At 42.4% G+C, this 16,332-nt stretch overlaps 1 protein-coding gene across 4 annotated transcripts in view; it reads left to right on the top strand.

Moving 5' to 3' along the window:
* Positions 1 to 16,332, top strand: part of LYRM9 (LYR motif containing 9) — a 31,283-nt gene that overhangs the window by 8,042 nt on the left and 6,909 nt on the right. For 2 of the 4 annotated variants that reach the window (XM_017730914.1, XM_017730913.1), the window contains exons 2-4: positions 13,546 to 13,680; positions 14,315 to 14,407; positions 15,438 to 15,486. In XM_017730914.1, coding sequence (XP_017586403.1) covers positions 13,546 to 13,680; positions 14,315 to 14,407; positions 15,438 to 15,455 — 246 coding nt within the window. In that variant the 3' untranslated portion in view covers positions 15,456 to 15,486. Of the gene's footprint in view, positions 1 to 2,521; positions 2,595 to 13,545; positions 13,681 to 14,314; positions 14,408 to 15,437; positions 15,722 to 16,332 lie in introns of those variants that run through there. The other 2 variants (XM_008631072.2, XM_017730912.1) reach the window with 2 other exon arrangements.

The following is a 16,332-nucleotide window of genomic DNA, read 5'->3' on the forward strand; positions in this document are numbered from 1 at the left end:
GGAAAGAGTACCCAGCGTGCATGGCAGATGGTTTCAAAGGAAATCCTCGAGAGCTAGGATTAAAAAGCAATTTTCAGCAAGTTTAAAATGGGTCTCCATATTTGGGTCACAGATATTAACTCTTTCATTGCAAACAAATGAGGGAGAAGCGTGGTCAGACTGTTACGGAAGTGTTTCTCCTGGTAAAAGCTGACCAGTTTGTGCTGGGGAAGAAAGGTGAGAGCAGGGCAGTTGATTCTGCTCCTGGTCCTGTTCTTACACCAGTGGGAAGCAGAGTTGTGGCATACAGAGACAGGGATATATTGCAATAAATGGGATTCATCATTCCACAGACAAACACTGGCAGCCCTCTGAAAAATAATTTGTGTGTGGCTCTGATCTTTGCCCACTGAAACAAATTTCCATAAAGACAAACTGATAAATAAGTTTTGGCGTGTTAGAACAGCAGATTTATGCCTGTTTACCTGTAGTAAATTATTACCAATCACTTTATTAAAGTGTAAAGACTTTACAGATAGCATTTTTGTATTCCTTTTGGATATGGCAAGCATGTATGATATAGGATAAATAAGAAATTGAACAGCAATACTGTTGCTCTATCATAGACAGGAATGGGCTCCAAGTTTTGCTTGGAAGTTATGTCTGTGCATGGAAAGTAAGCTAGTTTTTCTCAAACATGTTTTAGGGACACATTAGGATTTTATTTTTTGTTTTTAAAGGTTATATACTAAAATCAACCATACCATGCAAACATTGTTCCAGGCTGCAGCTGTTTGGTGGTGGCGTACAAACATGCAGAAAACTTGCCACCGATCTGATGCACAGAAGGGATTGAGTGCAGGTCAGCTTTGCACTGTAGGATCACAAGAAGGCACTGGGCTTTTAGTAGATAAAAATAGGGCAGCAAGTTGGAGATTATTGGCTTTAACTAACTTATACTAGTTAGTAACAGTGTCAGGAGTGTAATTCACATTTACATCAGTGCTCTTTATACACTTTGGCAGCACAAAGGAACATCAAGTTTGACATGAACTTTTCTTTAAAAGACTCTTCTACTTCCAAAGTGGAAATTCAAGTTAGACTTTAAGCACTGTTTATCACTAAGCAATGAAACAGAGTAACTGATAGTATTTTATGGCATTCCCAAAGCTCAGCTGGGTGTTTTTGGAGTAGATTTGGAAAGCTCTCTGAGCCCAGGTGCCTGGTGCTCTGCTAAGGGAATTATAGAAGTAACTGCTGGTTTGAGTATCAGCCTAAGGAGAAGTTAATTGTGTTGCTCTCTGGGTATCACATTAGCTGTGAGTTAACAGAGGACTGCACTTCTGAAAGGGCGTGGTGAACGTCCTGGTGGGATAGCTAACTGCAGGTGTTATCTGCTAAGTGCTAATTAACAATGCTAATGAGAGGTGTTGTCTGCAGGACTCTGCCAAGGTACTTATCAGAGGTCCTCTGCTCTCAGAAAGGAAAATTAAGGTGTTGGATGAAAATAAGGAAGCTTTTGATATTTAGTTCTTGTACCAGAGCTAGAAAGTGTCAGTGGACTCAGGATAAGCTTTTAAAGTTGAATCTGTTCTTCTGGGTTCTTGTTTCACATCATCTATTACAGTAAGTCTGCCTGTGTGCATCTTGCTATGGCCTTCAGAGGGCAAATACAGATGCTGACATTAGGTACCAAAACTTGAACATGCCAAGCTGTTGTCAATCATTACATGTCACCAAGTTGTGCTACTATTAATACTTGGGGAAAAAAAATTCATCTGTGGCAACAGTTACCTGTGATCCCTGTGTTTGTAAATGTGCTTGAGAGCTTTGCCTTAGATTTTTCAAAGATTCGTGTCTTTCAAAGGGAGGCAAAACGGATCAGTTCAGAGTCTCTGTCATTGTTATCTTCCAGGACTTTTGTTTCAAGTAGTTTTTGAAAGTCTCTGTGATGGGATCTGAGATAAAACTTGATCCAGATGTCTTTGGGTAGTCAGAGCAATCCGTTTGCTTGACTTCAACAAACTTAGGTTCTAAATAAACAAATGAGTGTTGGCTTTAGAGAGTGAGTTGATTTTCTTTACTCACTGTACAGTCAGGTATGTGAGAAAAAACAGTTTCTCGTGTGGAGTCTGTTGTTGCCTGGGTCCAAAGCAGTTTTTGGTATACAGAATACTGTAAAGCAATTATTGTGTCATTCTACAGAGTTCTGAGTGCGGGAAACTGTGGCTCTTTAAAGGAGGTGCATGCTTTCTTACCTCCAGCAACTTTTGCCAGCAAATACTGAAGGGTCAGTTCTCTTCAGTCAGAATGTCTCTCTACTTAATCTTTTTGTAGTGTGTATTTATTAAAGTCTTTCAGAGTAGATGACTGAAAGCCTGTTCATGTCAAAGCCATGCGTTCATGTCTGATGTAACTGGTCCGAAAGCTTCCATAGGGATAAATTGAGCTATGGATGGGCTTCTTGGCACTTCTTTATTATTGGCACTTCAAGTAGCAAGTTGAGGAGAAACAGATGATGAAAACTGATTCTTCTCTGCAGGTGTCTTGCTTACTTTTGGGCTTGGACAAGCCTAATCTGTGAAGATAATTAAAGCTCCTCCACTCTGGATGCTGTAAGTAAATTTTTTGTTGTTTTATGGAATTCTTTAGTAGCCTATTTACCTCACACAGGGAAACAAGTGAAAATGCCGAATCACAAAGAAATGGTAGAAATTCAGTTGGGGCAGAATTGGCATGTGACCGTACATGTTTGCAGGAAATATTTCTGAACAGCCTTTTACCTTCAGGATCACCCTGTCTCCATTCCAGCCATGCTGATGAATCCAGTAGTAGAACCCAAATTGCCAGCAGGATTCCAAAGAAACAGTATTTTCATACTACAACTAGATCAGGAGTCTTGGCATAGTGGAGGGAATCTGCTGTTGCTGTGTGTATTGTATCCGGTTGAGAATAAACACCTGAAGTATCAGCATTGACCAAAATATCATCTAGAGAGGTTAGAGGGCTGAAAAAACTTGCGAATGAAGAATGTTCCCATTGGCTGTGACACAGCATGGTGGCCCTGGCTGTCAGTTAGCATGGCAGTTGTTTGAGTTCCAGGTGCCATGATAACATAGCAGGACATTTAAAATACCTTTTACTATTCAATAGACTTCTCCCAGAAGAGGCTTGCCCACTTCAAAGCCTGTCCCTGTGGCAGCAGAGCTTCTGGAACATCTGGGATAATGCCCCCCTAGAACAGGGAGTTGGCTGTAGCTGGCACTGCAGGAAGGCAGAGGGTGTGTAGGAGGCTGGGAACAGAGTGCCATGGCTTTGACCTTGCTGCAGCATCCCTTCAGGATCCATAGGACATGGCTCTCTGCTGGTTAATTGTTGCAAGTGGGGGTAATGACACATTTCTTATTTCTGTGAGAGTCTTTAAAACAGCTGATATTCTTCCACCAATGAAAGCATGCAAAGAGCTCTTCATATCCCCATTTTCCCCCCAAAGCTGTGGGAACAATTTTCTGGCTTGTAGAACAAAGAAGTTGGAACAGATGACATAGCCAACATCTGCACCTGGCTCACTGAGGAAGCGAATATTTGGCATAGAAGCTGAGCTCCCTTCTGCCAAGGGAGCTGTGCCGATGCAGTTGTTCAGGGATGAAGATGGCATAATGTCTTTTCTGGTTTGACTCTTCAAAGCGATTTTATTGATCTGCCAAAGTAAAAAAATTTTTGGGAAGGAAAATGTCTTTACTTTTAAATATCAGAGGTTAGTCAATGGTTAATGAAACGTTGTGTAACCAGTCCCGATAAGATTTTGATGGTGTATCACTTCAGTTCCGATGGCAGACACATCACATATGGGTTGCCATTTTGATGGCTTTGAATGGTAATCTGACCCATAAAAACTGAAGCATAATATGCAAACTGATTTTTTTCTGGCCTGCCCTGTTCTTGGTGCCATCTGTGTTAGGATGGAAATGAGCCTGCTCAAAACGTGGGCTGCCGGTTTGGAGCTGATCACAGATGGGTTTTAAAGAATAGCCTTGTGTGCACAAGGAGAGGGAAGATGCTTCTAAGCAGGAAGTTTCACTTGAAACTATATTATGTCTGCTAAATCCTGTGGCTTATGGAACAGCCACCAGACCTTTCCCTGAATTCTTCACATGGATTAAGTAAACTAAATTTACCTTCTAAATATCAAGAAAAAAACCCCAACTTCTAAATATTGCTCTTCTTCCACCACTGCCTTTTAGTGCTGTCATCAACAATGGAATAGAGTACAGGAAGCTGACATTACCTGATCCTGTCAGGTATTTGCAGTGCATCTGTTCAGCAAAACTGGGCACAGTAAATTATTTCATGAGTTTTGTAGATGAGTTTTAATCTGTATTTTGAATCCTCTTGAACTTTCCGGATCCAGGCTGTTGTTTCTGGATTTCTGTCTTTGACAATTAATAAAAATCTGTGTTGTAGGTGAAGGTGAGTACCTGTCCTCTGCTGTTGCATCTCAGATCAAAAATTCTGATATTTAAGCACCTAATTCTCACTGTGGTCAATGAGATCTTGGTTTTCTTCTCAATTTAAGAGAGCCTGTGCTCTAAAGTTAGATATTGACTGACCTTGTCTTATGTGTAACCACAAGTGTCCTGATCCTATTTATAATCCCAAGAAACACATTAAAGAATTTTCACTGGTTAGGAATATGGTCTACAGGACTCTGATTTCATTTTTAACTCTCTTTAAATCAATGACATTGTTTGAGTGACCGTTTCTTTGTCAGAAAGGAAGCCTAGAAGGCGGCACTCATTGATGAGTATCATGGTCGTGACACACTTGAACATCCCTCTCAAGACATCTTGAAGCGTTTTATTTCCAGGCTAAATAAACACCAATTTCAGCAATGTCTCATCTACTCCCTTTAATTACTGCTGCTGAGAGAAAGTTTCTGCCAATGCAAATGTGCTATTTTGTCATGTCACATCAAATTGCATCAGCCTTATATTTAGGAACAAAAAGAGGGGGAGGCTGAGACAGGATGTGGCTACAAATGGAACCAAAGGGTTTTCTTAAATATAGGCTGAAAATAGACAATCGAGGCAGTGATGCTTTTTCAAGCAAAAATCCATGAAAGGGAAAATCAAGGCTGTGACAGCAGAGCAGGGCCGGGGGTGGGCAGAGGGAGTTCAGGGGGTGGCAGGGTGGTGGCAGGGAGGGGCTGCTGAGCTCCTCATTTATGCAGACACCCTTGTGTTGTCAGGTGGGTGTGGGGTGCATTTGGGGTATGTTAGCCCACACCTCGTTCCTCTGTGCTGGCTGAAGGAGGTGGGAGCTGTGCTTTGCTCCAGCCTGTGCCTGCCCTTTCCCTGAGGATGTCTCCCTGTGCAGCAATAACTCAGCTCTCTAAACTGAAGAGATTGTGGGAAATAGGCATAGACAAAATCTGAGTAGCTGTCCAGATAAATGTAGGAGACTTTGAACAATCTGTCAAACCACTTTAAAATGTGGTGTCTCTACAGAAATAATATTTTTTAAAATTTGTTCTTCAGAAAACATTAGCAGCTTCCCCATGCGAAACACTTTTTGCCCCCTCCATGTTGGGCACAAAACGATCAGTTGAAATCAAATGCATAAATTATGGATGTAATGGAGCTTGCTTTGAACTGATGAGTCTGATCAGAGCCTGGTGGCAATTAAACCGAGTTCTGAAAGATCAGCTGTGTTTGAGAACCAGCAGAACTCGGGGAGGAAGTGATCTGGGGGCGTGTGAGCAGCACCTACTTAGCAAATTGGAAAAATACTATTCATTTCTTACATCTAAGCACTTGGAATCTCTCCTCAGAAGCAATTGGTGATGATAGAGGTAATATTTTTATTCTTGTCACCAAGGATAATAAAAATGCAGTAGAAGCTTAGAAACTTGTGTATTTACAGCATTGTGACAGGCGTAAGTCAAGCAGCATTTCAGGCTGAAGCAGGGTCTCCATGGCTGGATGTCATTGGTCCTGGATGGACTGTAAAACATTAAATACAGTGATGCTGTCAGTTGTTAAATTCCTTACAACAGGCAAATACCACCGCAGTGCTAAACCCACGCACACAGGGCAGCTGGAGGGGAAGAGGGCAAAGAAAGATTGACCTGGGGCTTCCCAGCCCCACCTGCAGCATGTGGGGGTCTGTGCTGGGCTGCACGTGGGACAGGGACACCCTCCAGGAGTACAGGCAGCCTTGGGGCTGTGTCCTGGCTGGGGTGTTGGGCACTCTGCCCTCGGTGGGGTCTGGGTGCTGAAGGCATTGTCTAACCCTGTAACAGGCCAGGGGTGCTTCCTCCAGGGTGAGGCAGCAGGGCAGAGTCCTGAGACATTCTGGTGCTGCTTCCTCATAAATGTGCCTGGAATTCCTTAGATTTCATTGTCATTTAATCCACTTCCTAAGACTGAACCACATTTAATTTTTGCCTCCACTGACTTTTTTTTTTTCTTTTTAAATACCTAAGTATTAAAAAACCCTCAGTAAAATGTGCCTATTTTCATAGCAAGGAAGGCATTTCTGTAATACTTTTTCAAGGCAAAGCACAGAAATACTAAATGGGGAAGGAAGAAGATAGATGTTTGGTTTTTATAGCTGGGGTTTGTTTGTTTTGAACTGAATAAGTCTGAAAATACTAGATAAAAACTGCAGATCAAATGAAAAGACTCCATAAGCAGCATACTCCAGATTGTTCCTCAAAAAAACCACCCAACTGATAACAGTACAACAGGAAAGTGTTCTTAATTAACATCTCCAGTTAAAGGAGAAGCATTGTGTATCTCTTAAATATATTATTAAATCTGCATTGTTTAGATAATTGGATGGGGACAGACACCTGTGCTGAGTGCTGTGTCAAATTTGTCAGGGCCTGCTGTAATTCTAGTGCACTTGCTGGATTTCACAGCTATTTGTCTGGGTATGGGGGCAATTTGGAGGGTTGAGTGAAGCCAGATGACTGTAATGAACTCATTTTCTGTCTTTGACTCAGTTTGGAAAAAAAAAAGATACTATTTATAGGGTATTTTGTATTGTTAAGACTTCTGTTCTTCCTGTCTCTCAAAGTTTCTCTGTGTTGCTGTCTCTGCTTCATCACTGATAATTATATCAAATTAATTCAGCATAATTGAGTTAATTATTAGCACTGGAGGTTACCACCAGGGCTTTGATTGAACCAAAGCTTTTATCCCCCTTTTCCTGAGGTTTCACCAAATGTAAACAAACCAGAATCATGGGTGAAACCTATGGCAGCTCCATTTCCATTGAGTGCTTTTGCCACTCAGCATTGTCCTGCCATGTCCATTCACTCAGGCAGGTGTTGATAAATGCAAAGGCAAAAGAGTTCTCTGGCATTCTGTATCAATGTTCAAGTACTTTAGAAACAGAGGAAATATTTTAATTCAGAGCCATTCAGTCAAAACCAGAAATGCAGAGTAATCATTAATAAGGTAGATTGTCTTTCAGCTATACTAGGCCTTGGAGAGTGACAGTAAACTTTTGGGGAAAACTTGAGCTATGGCTTTAAGAGCTCGCAAGTGTCCCTAAGACATGGCAGGATCTGCCCCTGATTAGCTGTTGGTATGGAAACAATCCCTGATTAGTGAGCTGGGCCAGTTCCAATCCCCCTAAGAGGCTAAAGGCGCCCAGACTTATATGTCCTGTAAATACTGCTGCTTATAAACATTGCTCCCAGGAACGTGGATTTTGCTCAGGATGTGGTGGGTCAAATCCATCCATGATTTAATTCCACCACAGACAGGGTTTATGCCAGGGAAGGAGCTGGCTCGGATTATTGCTGTGATTGAGAGTGAAGGATCGGCAGATGTGAAATTTCAGCAGGTGTGGATTTGGAATAATAGACATTGAGTTGTTCCTGCTGCTGCTGGGAATGATGATGTGAGTTGGGAAGGACAGCTGCAGGTTGAGGTGTAGATCCCAGGGCAGGGCACAAGCCCCATCGTCACCATCCAGGGATTATGTGCACAGTCAGGGCTGGAAGGGATGGGCTGGGGGAGCAGGAGAAGGAGAGGTCACACTGCACAGGGTTTATTCCCTTGTAGGCTAGATGTGATGTTTGCACTAAGGGAAGGTTCAGAGGAGTATGTTAGACATTTTTGGTTTAAAAAAATTAATATTTTAAAATTACATTTTAGTCTGTAGTGTGGGTTACAGTGACTTCTTTTGCTGTTTTAAATTCTGACTCTCCACCTTTACAAGTTTGTCGACTCTTGTACTTTCCTAAGGAGAGCCCTTTCTGCACTGACAGCTCCTTGTTTTACCCTCTTGACTTTTTTAAAAAGAAAATATAAAGTTGGATTGCATGAGCAAAATGAGCCTGTGTTAAAGAATAATGGTAAAATAAACTTTAACCAGTTTCAGTCCTTCCTGAACAGTGAGAAACCACTACAAAACCTTATGTAAGACTTACTATTCTTCCCATGCTTGTCTGAGCCATAGTCCATAATGTGTTCATTAATCAGACAGCATGGTTTTGCCCTTCAAAGGCACTTCCATGCCTTACGCTGCCAACTGGGTATCTGTCCGTCAACAAAAGTTGTGGCAGCTTATTTTGTGCCCAGTTGGATGTTTTAGAAGGTGATACAAGCTTGGCCAGAAAGTTGTTGCACTAACTGGCACCAAGTAGTTAGGAGAATCACAATTGCTAAACTGGAACTAAGCACTGGAACATTTCAAAATACAATATTTACAAGAAAGGAAGGAATGAACAGGCAGTTTTGGTTTAAAGTTGGTAACTCAGTTCCTATTCAGGCATGATCCCAAAGGTAAATACTTACAGATTTGGCCACTGAGAACAAAATTAATTTTAACAGCAGTTGAACTGATCAGTTCAGAGCTGGAAAGAAAAAGTTCTTTTGAGACTGTGCCTTTCCGAATTTTCTTTAAGCCAGGAGAAGTCATTTTCAGGAGAATAGAGAAGTTTGAATAGCACCTAAACCAGGGAGGTTCCTGTCCAGCATGCTCCAAAGAATATTACTCTAATTAGTCTGATCATGCTTATTAATTATACAGAACAAGGTAATCTGGCCTCAGCGTGGGAAGCATGTTTCCTCACTGGTGTAGGATTGCAACAGCCTGAGTGTTTCATTTGCAGTATTGCATGTCTCTGCTGTGTGATACCAAACCAGGGTGTAAGGTAAGACAGCTGCCCTGTGGCTTTGGTTCATTTATACAAGTGGTCATTAGGCCCAGCTCTAGCACTCTTTGTCATCCTCAAGTTTTACCAATTACAATTTTATATTTTGTATTTCTATTATGTTTATTATGTTTTACATTTGCAAACTGGTGATGTTGAATATTAGCATTAGGCCTGATCCTGATGCTGTAGGACTGCATGAAGAGCATCCAAGCAGTGGTGATTCCTTGTCAACTAACAGATCTTCAGGATCTGTCATTAGCCAGTTCTTAATCTTTCATGTGCTCTACGAATATTGCGTAAAGCAAATTTTACACTGCAGGGCTGTGCCCCCAAATTGTTCTGCACGGTCACCTGACACTGCTTCTGCCTCATGCATCAATCAAAGCACGAAGGGGAGAGGAACAGAAACAGAAGTGAACAGAACAGGACCGGCTATCACCGCTCACGCAATGGGACTTTGCAGCTCGTGTTTAGAAAGAACAAAATCCCAACAATGCCCAGCCCCAGCTCGTCAGAAGCGATCACATCAAACCAGCAGATCTCAATAAGAGCCAGCGAGATGTGGCTGCTGGGAAGTGACTGCAGCATTGTCCGTGCTCACCCACACAGCTTGGCTGGGGCCGCAGGGCAGCCGTGCCCGGGGCTGCTAAGTGTTCCGAGGCTCTGAGTGGCTGTGAGCGGGCAGGGATGGATGGATGGATGGATGGATGGATGGACGGATGGATGGACAGATGGACGTTGGCTGGTTTGCCTGGGGCAGCAGAGCCACTCACGCTGCCCTGGACACGCCAGGCGCTCCCATGACCCACTGGGGACTGAGGGGAGGTGTGACAGTGCCACGAGCAGGGAGGGCAGCTGTGTCCAGGAGTGGGGAGTTCTGCCCCTGCTGCAGGCACTCGGGGCTGGACTCACAGGCCTGTGCTGCATTTGCCAGCTGGGAATCTGGGAAACCTGGAAGGGAGGACAGATGCGACCAAAGAGTAAGAACCTTTTGACTAGCAGCCGTTCACTTGGGTGCCTTCCTGGACTGATGTCACAACATGAACTAATACGTTTTGTGGTTAAGGAGGTTTCAAAAGGCTTCCAATTTCTTTCTTATTTTGGCATTCTTATTTTTCCTGAGATCATGAGGTTTGACTAGGATGGGGAATCATAAATTCCTGAGTAAAGACTTCTAAGGGTGTAATACTTCAAAGTAATAAAACGCATCTCCAGCCTGTATACTGGGGAAAGAGAGGGCAGAGGGGGAAGGGGGAGCCAACCTGTAAACAGCAACAGCTCAGGTAACTCTTACAGTCCTTTAATTAACACTTCCAGTCTCTGGAGCCCAGCTTTGGTGCTGTTTAACTAGTTCAGAGGGATTGGGATCATAACTGTTGAACTGTGGGGATTTGCTTGAAAAACACTCGCAATAGCAGAAAAAAAAATAAACTGGGAACAGTGGCATTGTGTCATCTCAGCTTCATCAGGGTTCTGCTGTGCATGGGGTCAATTGCCAAACCTGCTAATGCAGAGTGAAGATTAATTGGCTTTGGTTAGCCTTTGCTTCACTATCCGAATATCATTATCAGGAATGTAAATGATTATGCAATGCAGAGAAATGCCACAATAGTCTCAGTGTCTCCTTTTATACTTGTCTCTTTGTGAATGGGGCTTTATCTAAATGCAAATGTGATTTCAGCCTTCTGATTAGGACATTATACAGTCATCCATTCCAGAAAAGCACAATTAGTGGATTATTTTATTTCTGACTCAACAGTTCTTGGTGTAGATAGTTTGTTTGTTGTGCTGTACATGATATTTAAGTTATCAGAGGGAGATTTACATTATTAGTCAGGATTGTAGCCAGATTTTGTGAGGTCGAGAGTTTTTGCGTGGCAGATAAAACTGGTAACATTTGTGGGATTCGAGGGGAGATGTTTTTAGAACAAAAGGCAACAGTGCAGATTCATACTGTGCTTCATTGTCCTTTTTGTGCTGAGGAAGGGGCAAATCACAGTAGTAGCTGTGCAAATTCTCCAGTGCACTGGGGTGCACAAGTGCAGAGTGTAGCATTACCTGTTGTCAGGGTCTAGTCCCTGTTGAGGTGTGCTCATACAGGGCACCAGTATCTTAGAACTTAACAATGGGCAGGTCATGAGATTATTTCTTATTAAACAGCCACTTTACCAAAATAGCTGTCAAGTTTTCCATGTGCTGTGGTAGATTTCCAGTGAAGTTTTCACTGGATGAAGTTACATCCTAAGAAAAACAGCTCTTTGGTGATAAACTTCCCCGGTGAAGCTTGCCCATGTCAAACCATCTGTAGCATTTTTGAAGCTGTGAATATGTGGGAACTCAGGGGTTTGGTTTTTTAATTTGAATATGAGAGCCTCATAGAGGGAGTTTAGGTTTGATAATAGATGGGGTGAAAATTTCCATCTTCAAATCTTATAGAAAGTCCAGTATTTATGGAAAGGCAAAGAACTTTTTTTCTCAAAAAAATTCATCAGTGCAAATGTATTTGTCACACAATTTGAATTCAACAGCTCATCATTTTCCTATGAAAAATTACTGCAGTGGAAAATTCTTAATTATCTATAGTGAAACATTTTCAATTCCATTGATCAGCTTCATCTTTCCGTATCCATATGTTTCCATGACTGGTTCCTTCCTCTCTCCCAGAGCTGCTTTTCTTTGTGCTGGAGCAAGCTGTCCTGGACAGTCCCAGCACATGAGGGATCTTTGCATTTGTGACAGGAAATCTATTGCACCACTTAGGTTTAATTAGAGCACAGTGACATATGATGAGTTTACACATCAAAGCCTAAAAACAACTTCACAAATTGGCTCTGGTCCCAAAGTGTATTTTGGGATCTGTATTGAATTTTGGGATGTTTCACTCTATTTAGTGGGAATATGTGAAACGCAGGGTCGGGTTCTTAGGGTCACTGGAATTATACCAATTCTTACCAGCCAAGGATATAGCCCAAAAAACCTGTATGTAGAGTTAAATTTGGGTTCAGATCAACTTGAATACAACTACATATTGCAGTTTTCTGTATTGGATGATAAAAACTTCTGTCTCCCATGGAGAGAAGGGAATAGTTCAGTCTATATGTTACGAATCACATTGTGGAGTTGCTTGTCTTTCTGCTGCTGGAAGGGGAATGCAGGGATCTCTCAGCTGACTGTTGGGCGCGTAATCACCTCCCATACTTGAATGCCAAAGTGAAATTAATCCAGAGCAAAAATGCATGGAGCCCAGCACAGGTTTCACTGCAAAGAGAAAATTATATTTTACACAGAAAAAAAACGTTGGAAGAAGACAAGAGATTAACGTGTTGAAGCCTGGGGGTATTTTGATCCCATTATGATGGACATTTATAGGTGCATAGAGAGGAGATTTTTCCCCACTGCAACAAGATCTAGTCTGTGCAAATATACAGCCCAGGCATGTAATATCTGTGGTGGTGTACTCTGAAATACATTTGGCTAAAAGACTTAAATTACTTAAGAAAAAGGGAAAAAATATTCCAAATAATGAGTAGGTATCATAATAGGTGCTAAAATAACAGCATGCACCTACTTCATTATTCAGTTGCTTATTTATTATCTTTATTCTTAAGAGTAATGATGTAAAAGTGCTTTTTTCCAAGTGTTAATTTAGTTCTCTGCAGATGGCAACCATCTGTTAAATGACAAGGCATTTACAGTCTTTGATTAGCACTTTATAGGACTTGGATGGACTTACTGTTACAATATGTAAGTATAGTTATGGAAGTGAAACTTGGTTGATTTGTTCTTTTCCTTTTGCTCTTACCAAAAAATGAAAAATTTAAAACCAAACAACGTTTTTTCCTGTCTTCTCCTATATTCCTGTTGTTTCCAGCTGAAGCCTTGAAATTCTTGACAGAATGACAATAATAGGAAATATTGTTACATTCCAGCACCATTTGTAGCCATTATGAGCGTCCTCATTCTAAAAAGACACCATGTGGATGAACTCCTAGGGATGCTCAAGGAAAGCACTGAAGTTTGAAGGGCTTTAAGGATCCTGGCTTAGCAAGTAGGAAACTCCCTGTGGGCTGTGATGCACCTTTGAGGTACTTAGAGAAAGTTGCACTGGGAGTCTTGTCTGTAAAATACTGTGACACACGTGGCTGTTCCCATTACAAAGTGATCCTCTGGAGTGAGCTCCACACTTTGTGTTTTACTGCTTTGAGCAATGACAGCCAACCCCCGTCGGTCCATAAACTCAGCAAGTTCTCATTCATTTCACATTGGGGTTTCTTCTGCAGTTTGTACAGGTTATGCTGCTCGGCCCTGTTCTCGTTGTGTACTATTACTTTGCGCTTTTGTTTCCGTGTTGTCAGTAAAATTCATGGGCTGTTGTGGTTTGTTTTGTGTTGCAGAGCCCGGCCATGTCCCCGCTGCCGGAGGCGGAGCTGGTGCGCAGCTCGGTGCAGCTGTACCGGTACCTGCTGCGCTGCTGCCGCCGCCTGCCCCAGGGCCACATCCAGCAGCACTACCGACACGCCATCAGGCAGGTCAGCGGCACGGCTGGGCGGCAGTGCCCTGCGGCGTTGGGGCTTCTTCTGCTACTGTTTGAACCAGCATAACTTGAGACGTTAGTGGATTTGAAGGGTCGTAGTGGGAGTGTGTGAAGGACCATTTCTTTTTGCTTGCTTTGAATCTGAAACCTATTTTTCTTGGCTTTCATCTCTAATTCTTGTGTTAGTCAAGAAAGTGAACAATCATTACTTACTCCATAAACACATCTTTTATGGTGAAACCTACTGGTTCCTTGTCAGTCATTTATATATCCCCCCATCTGAGTAAACCTCATCTGACTGTTCATATTCCATACTTCATATGGAGGTTATTTCATGCCTTTGATCATACCTATTGTCCTGTGTCTTTCTAGTTTTAACATACCAGAAAATTTCAATTGTTGTTCTGAATTGAAGTTCTCTGGGTTTTTTGTTGTTGATGTATGAAAGGAGTAGAATACTTAACATGAAATTGCATATGACCGGATTTGTTATGGAAAGAGCACGGCCAGGTGCTACAATGTGTAATTTTACCTTTTCAGACCAACAGTTTATTTTTCTGAGAATTAAATGCTGTCTGTATTTTGACAACTGCTGTGTTGACAAGTCAGTGACACTTGGAATGTTGCAGAGTTTCAAAGTTCATGCTGATGAAGACGATCCTGAGCGAATCCAGCAGATCATTAAGAGAGCCATTGAAGATGCTGACTGGGTGATGAATAAAGTAAGTGCTTCGGATTGTCTGCATTTTGGTTTCAGTTCAGAACAAAGAAGAAAACACTGGAAAGCAAGTTCTGAACAGCAAATTGTTGTCCTGGATGTTGAAGTGTTGGGTGAAAGGAAATACCCAGCCAGAAGGTATCTGTGATTGTGACAGTTCTTGTTTAAAATTTCTCTTGTTCAATATAAACTAATGTTGGGTTTTTTTCAGAACCAATAGCAGTTTAGATTGGTCTCTGTGTAAGTCTTTGTTTCCATAAAGAACTATTAAATATCAGCAGTGGTGGCTAGTATCACTCTATTATAGGAGAAAAAATTAAAATACAGCATTTCACAAGCCACATCTTGCTATGCATCATCTCCTTTCCTAACAGAATCTGTCCTCAGACAATTTACACAAACTTCCAGAACTATTGTTTTTCCTCAGACCTTGCCCATGGCTGCAGAGATCGGGGATAGATCACACAGGGGCAAAGCTGTGGTGCTGGGCTCCCCTGTGCCACAGTTGTCAGCCAGTGGATCTGCCCCTGTGCTGTCAGACTGGTTTCTTAGATGAAAGAATGAGGATTTTTTCCATTAGACAGCTGAGAGTCACCTGTGCTTCCTGGGATTTCAGTCTGGCCTGGGGAGTGTGATACCTTAACATGGTGTATAATGTAGCAAGTCAAAAGTTCAACTTGCTCTCTGAATATCTGTGATTTAATTTACTAAGTGACTCTTAAATCCTTTTCTCTGCCAGTCCATGAAATCCAAATGGGAATTGTTACAGGAGCAAGCACAGATTAGTCACAGATTATGATATTTTAGCAGTAACCGAATCCCACCCAGCAGGTACAATCTAGTGAATAAGTGTGCCCAAATCACTGGTTTATACTCCAAAAGGAAAGCCTACCAAATTTCAATCTAACTTAAAGAAGATGGATATAAATTTATGTGGATCAGAAGAAGATCCTTGAAGAAGTAAATCCTTGTTGGTATGAACTATTACTTAGTTGTGTGCTCTTTCCCACAAAAAACTTTTCTTTTTTTTTCAGTATAAAAACCAGAAGTAGAAGAGGAAGGATGAAGCCAAGAAGGACATTGGTAAACATCCTTAGAGGACTTGCAGTCAAGCCCAGTACTATATTAGAATTATTGGAGTTATTGCCTGAAGTTTTCTCTTGGATAATACAAATACAGTAATTTATATTTCACTGGGATGTCATGAAGCTAAGTTAATATTTCTGAAGCTATTTAATTTTGTAAATTAAATTATATGCTCCAGGTTAAAACTATTGTATAATCACAAACTTCTAAGTTAAAGCCCAAGATTGCCTAAGATTTGAATAATTTATTCCAGTATACTGTTAGGCCTGGATCAACCTTGGCAGCATGTGATAACTTGTGCAGGTTCTTTGGGGACAGGGTTCCCCTGCGTCAGTCACAGTGGAGTTCGGGACTGAGCGTTTCATCCTCTGTGTGTGACACTGGTTATGGCAGGCACTCTGCTGCGTCCCATCAGCCTGCTGGGACCCTGGCTATTGTCAGAGTGCCCGCTGAGAGGGTCTGTGCCCGCTGAGGGGGTCTGTGCCCGCTGAGAGGGTCTGTGCCCGCTGAGAGGGTCTGTTCCCGCTGAGCTCAGTCTGTGCCCACTGAGCCGGGTCTGTGCCCGTTCAGCCGGGTCTGTGCCCGCTGAGCGGGGTCTGTGCCCACTGAGGGGGTCTGTGCCCGCTGAGCTCAGTCTGTGCCCGCTGAGCCGGGTCTGTGCCTGCTGAGCCGGGTCTGTGCCCGTTCAGCCGGGTATATGCCCAGGATGGCGCAGTCACTCCCTGTGCAACGCTCTGCAGCTCAGCGGCTTCACAACGCTTTGCAACACTCAATAAATGTCCTTTAAGCAGGGGAGTCCCTGTCCTTTTGAAACAGCCCACCTACCCAGTGCCAGGCTGGGTT

This window comes from Corvus brachyrhynchos, unplaced genomic scaffold, assembly GCF_000691975.1.
Source record: "Corvus brachyrhynchos isolate BGI_N302 unplaced genomic scaffold, ASM69197v1 scaffold283, whole genome shotgun sequence".
Taxonomy (NCBI): domain Eukaryota; kingdom Metazoa; phylum Chordata; class Aves; order Passeriformes; family Corvidae; genus Corvus; species Corvus brachyrhynchos.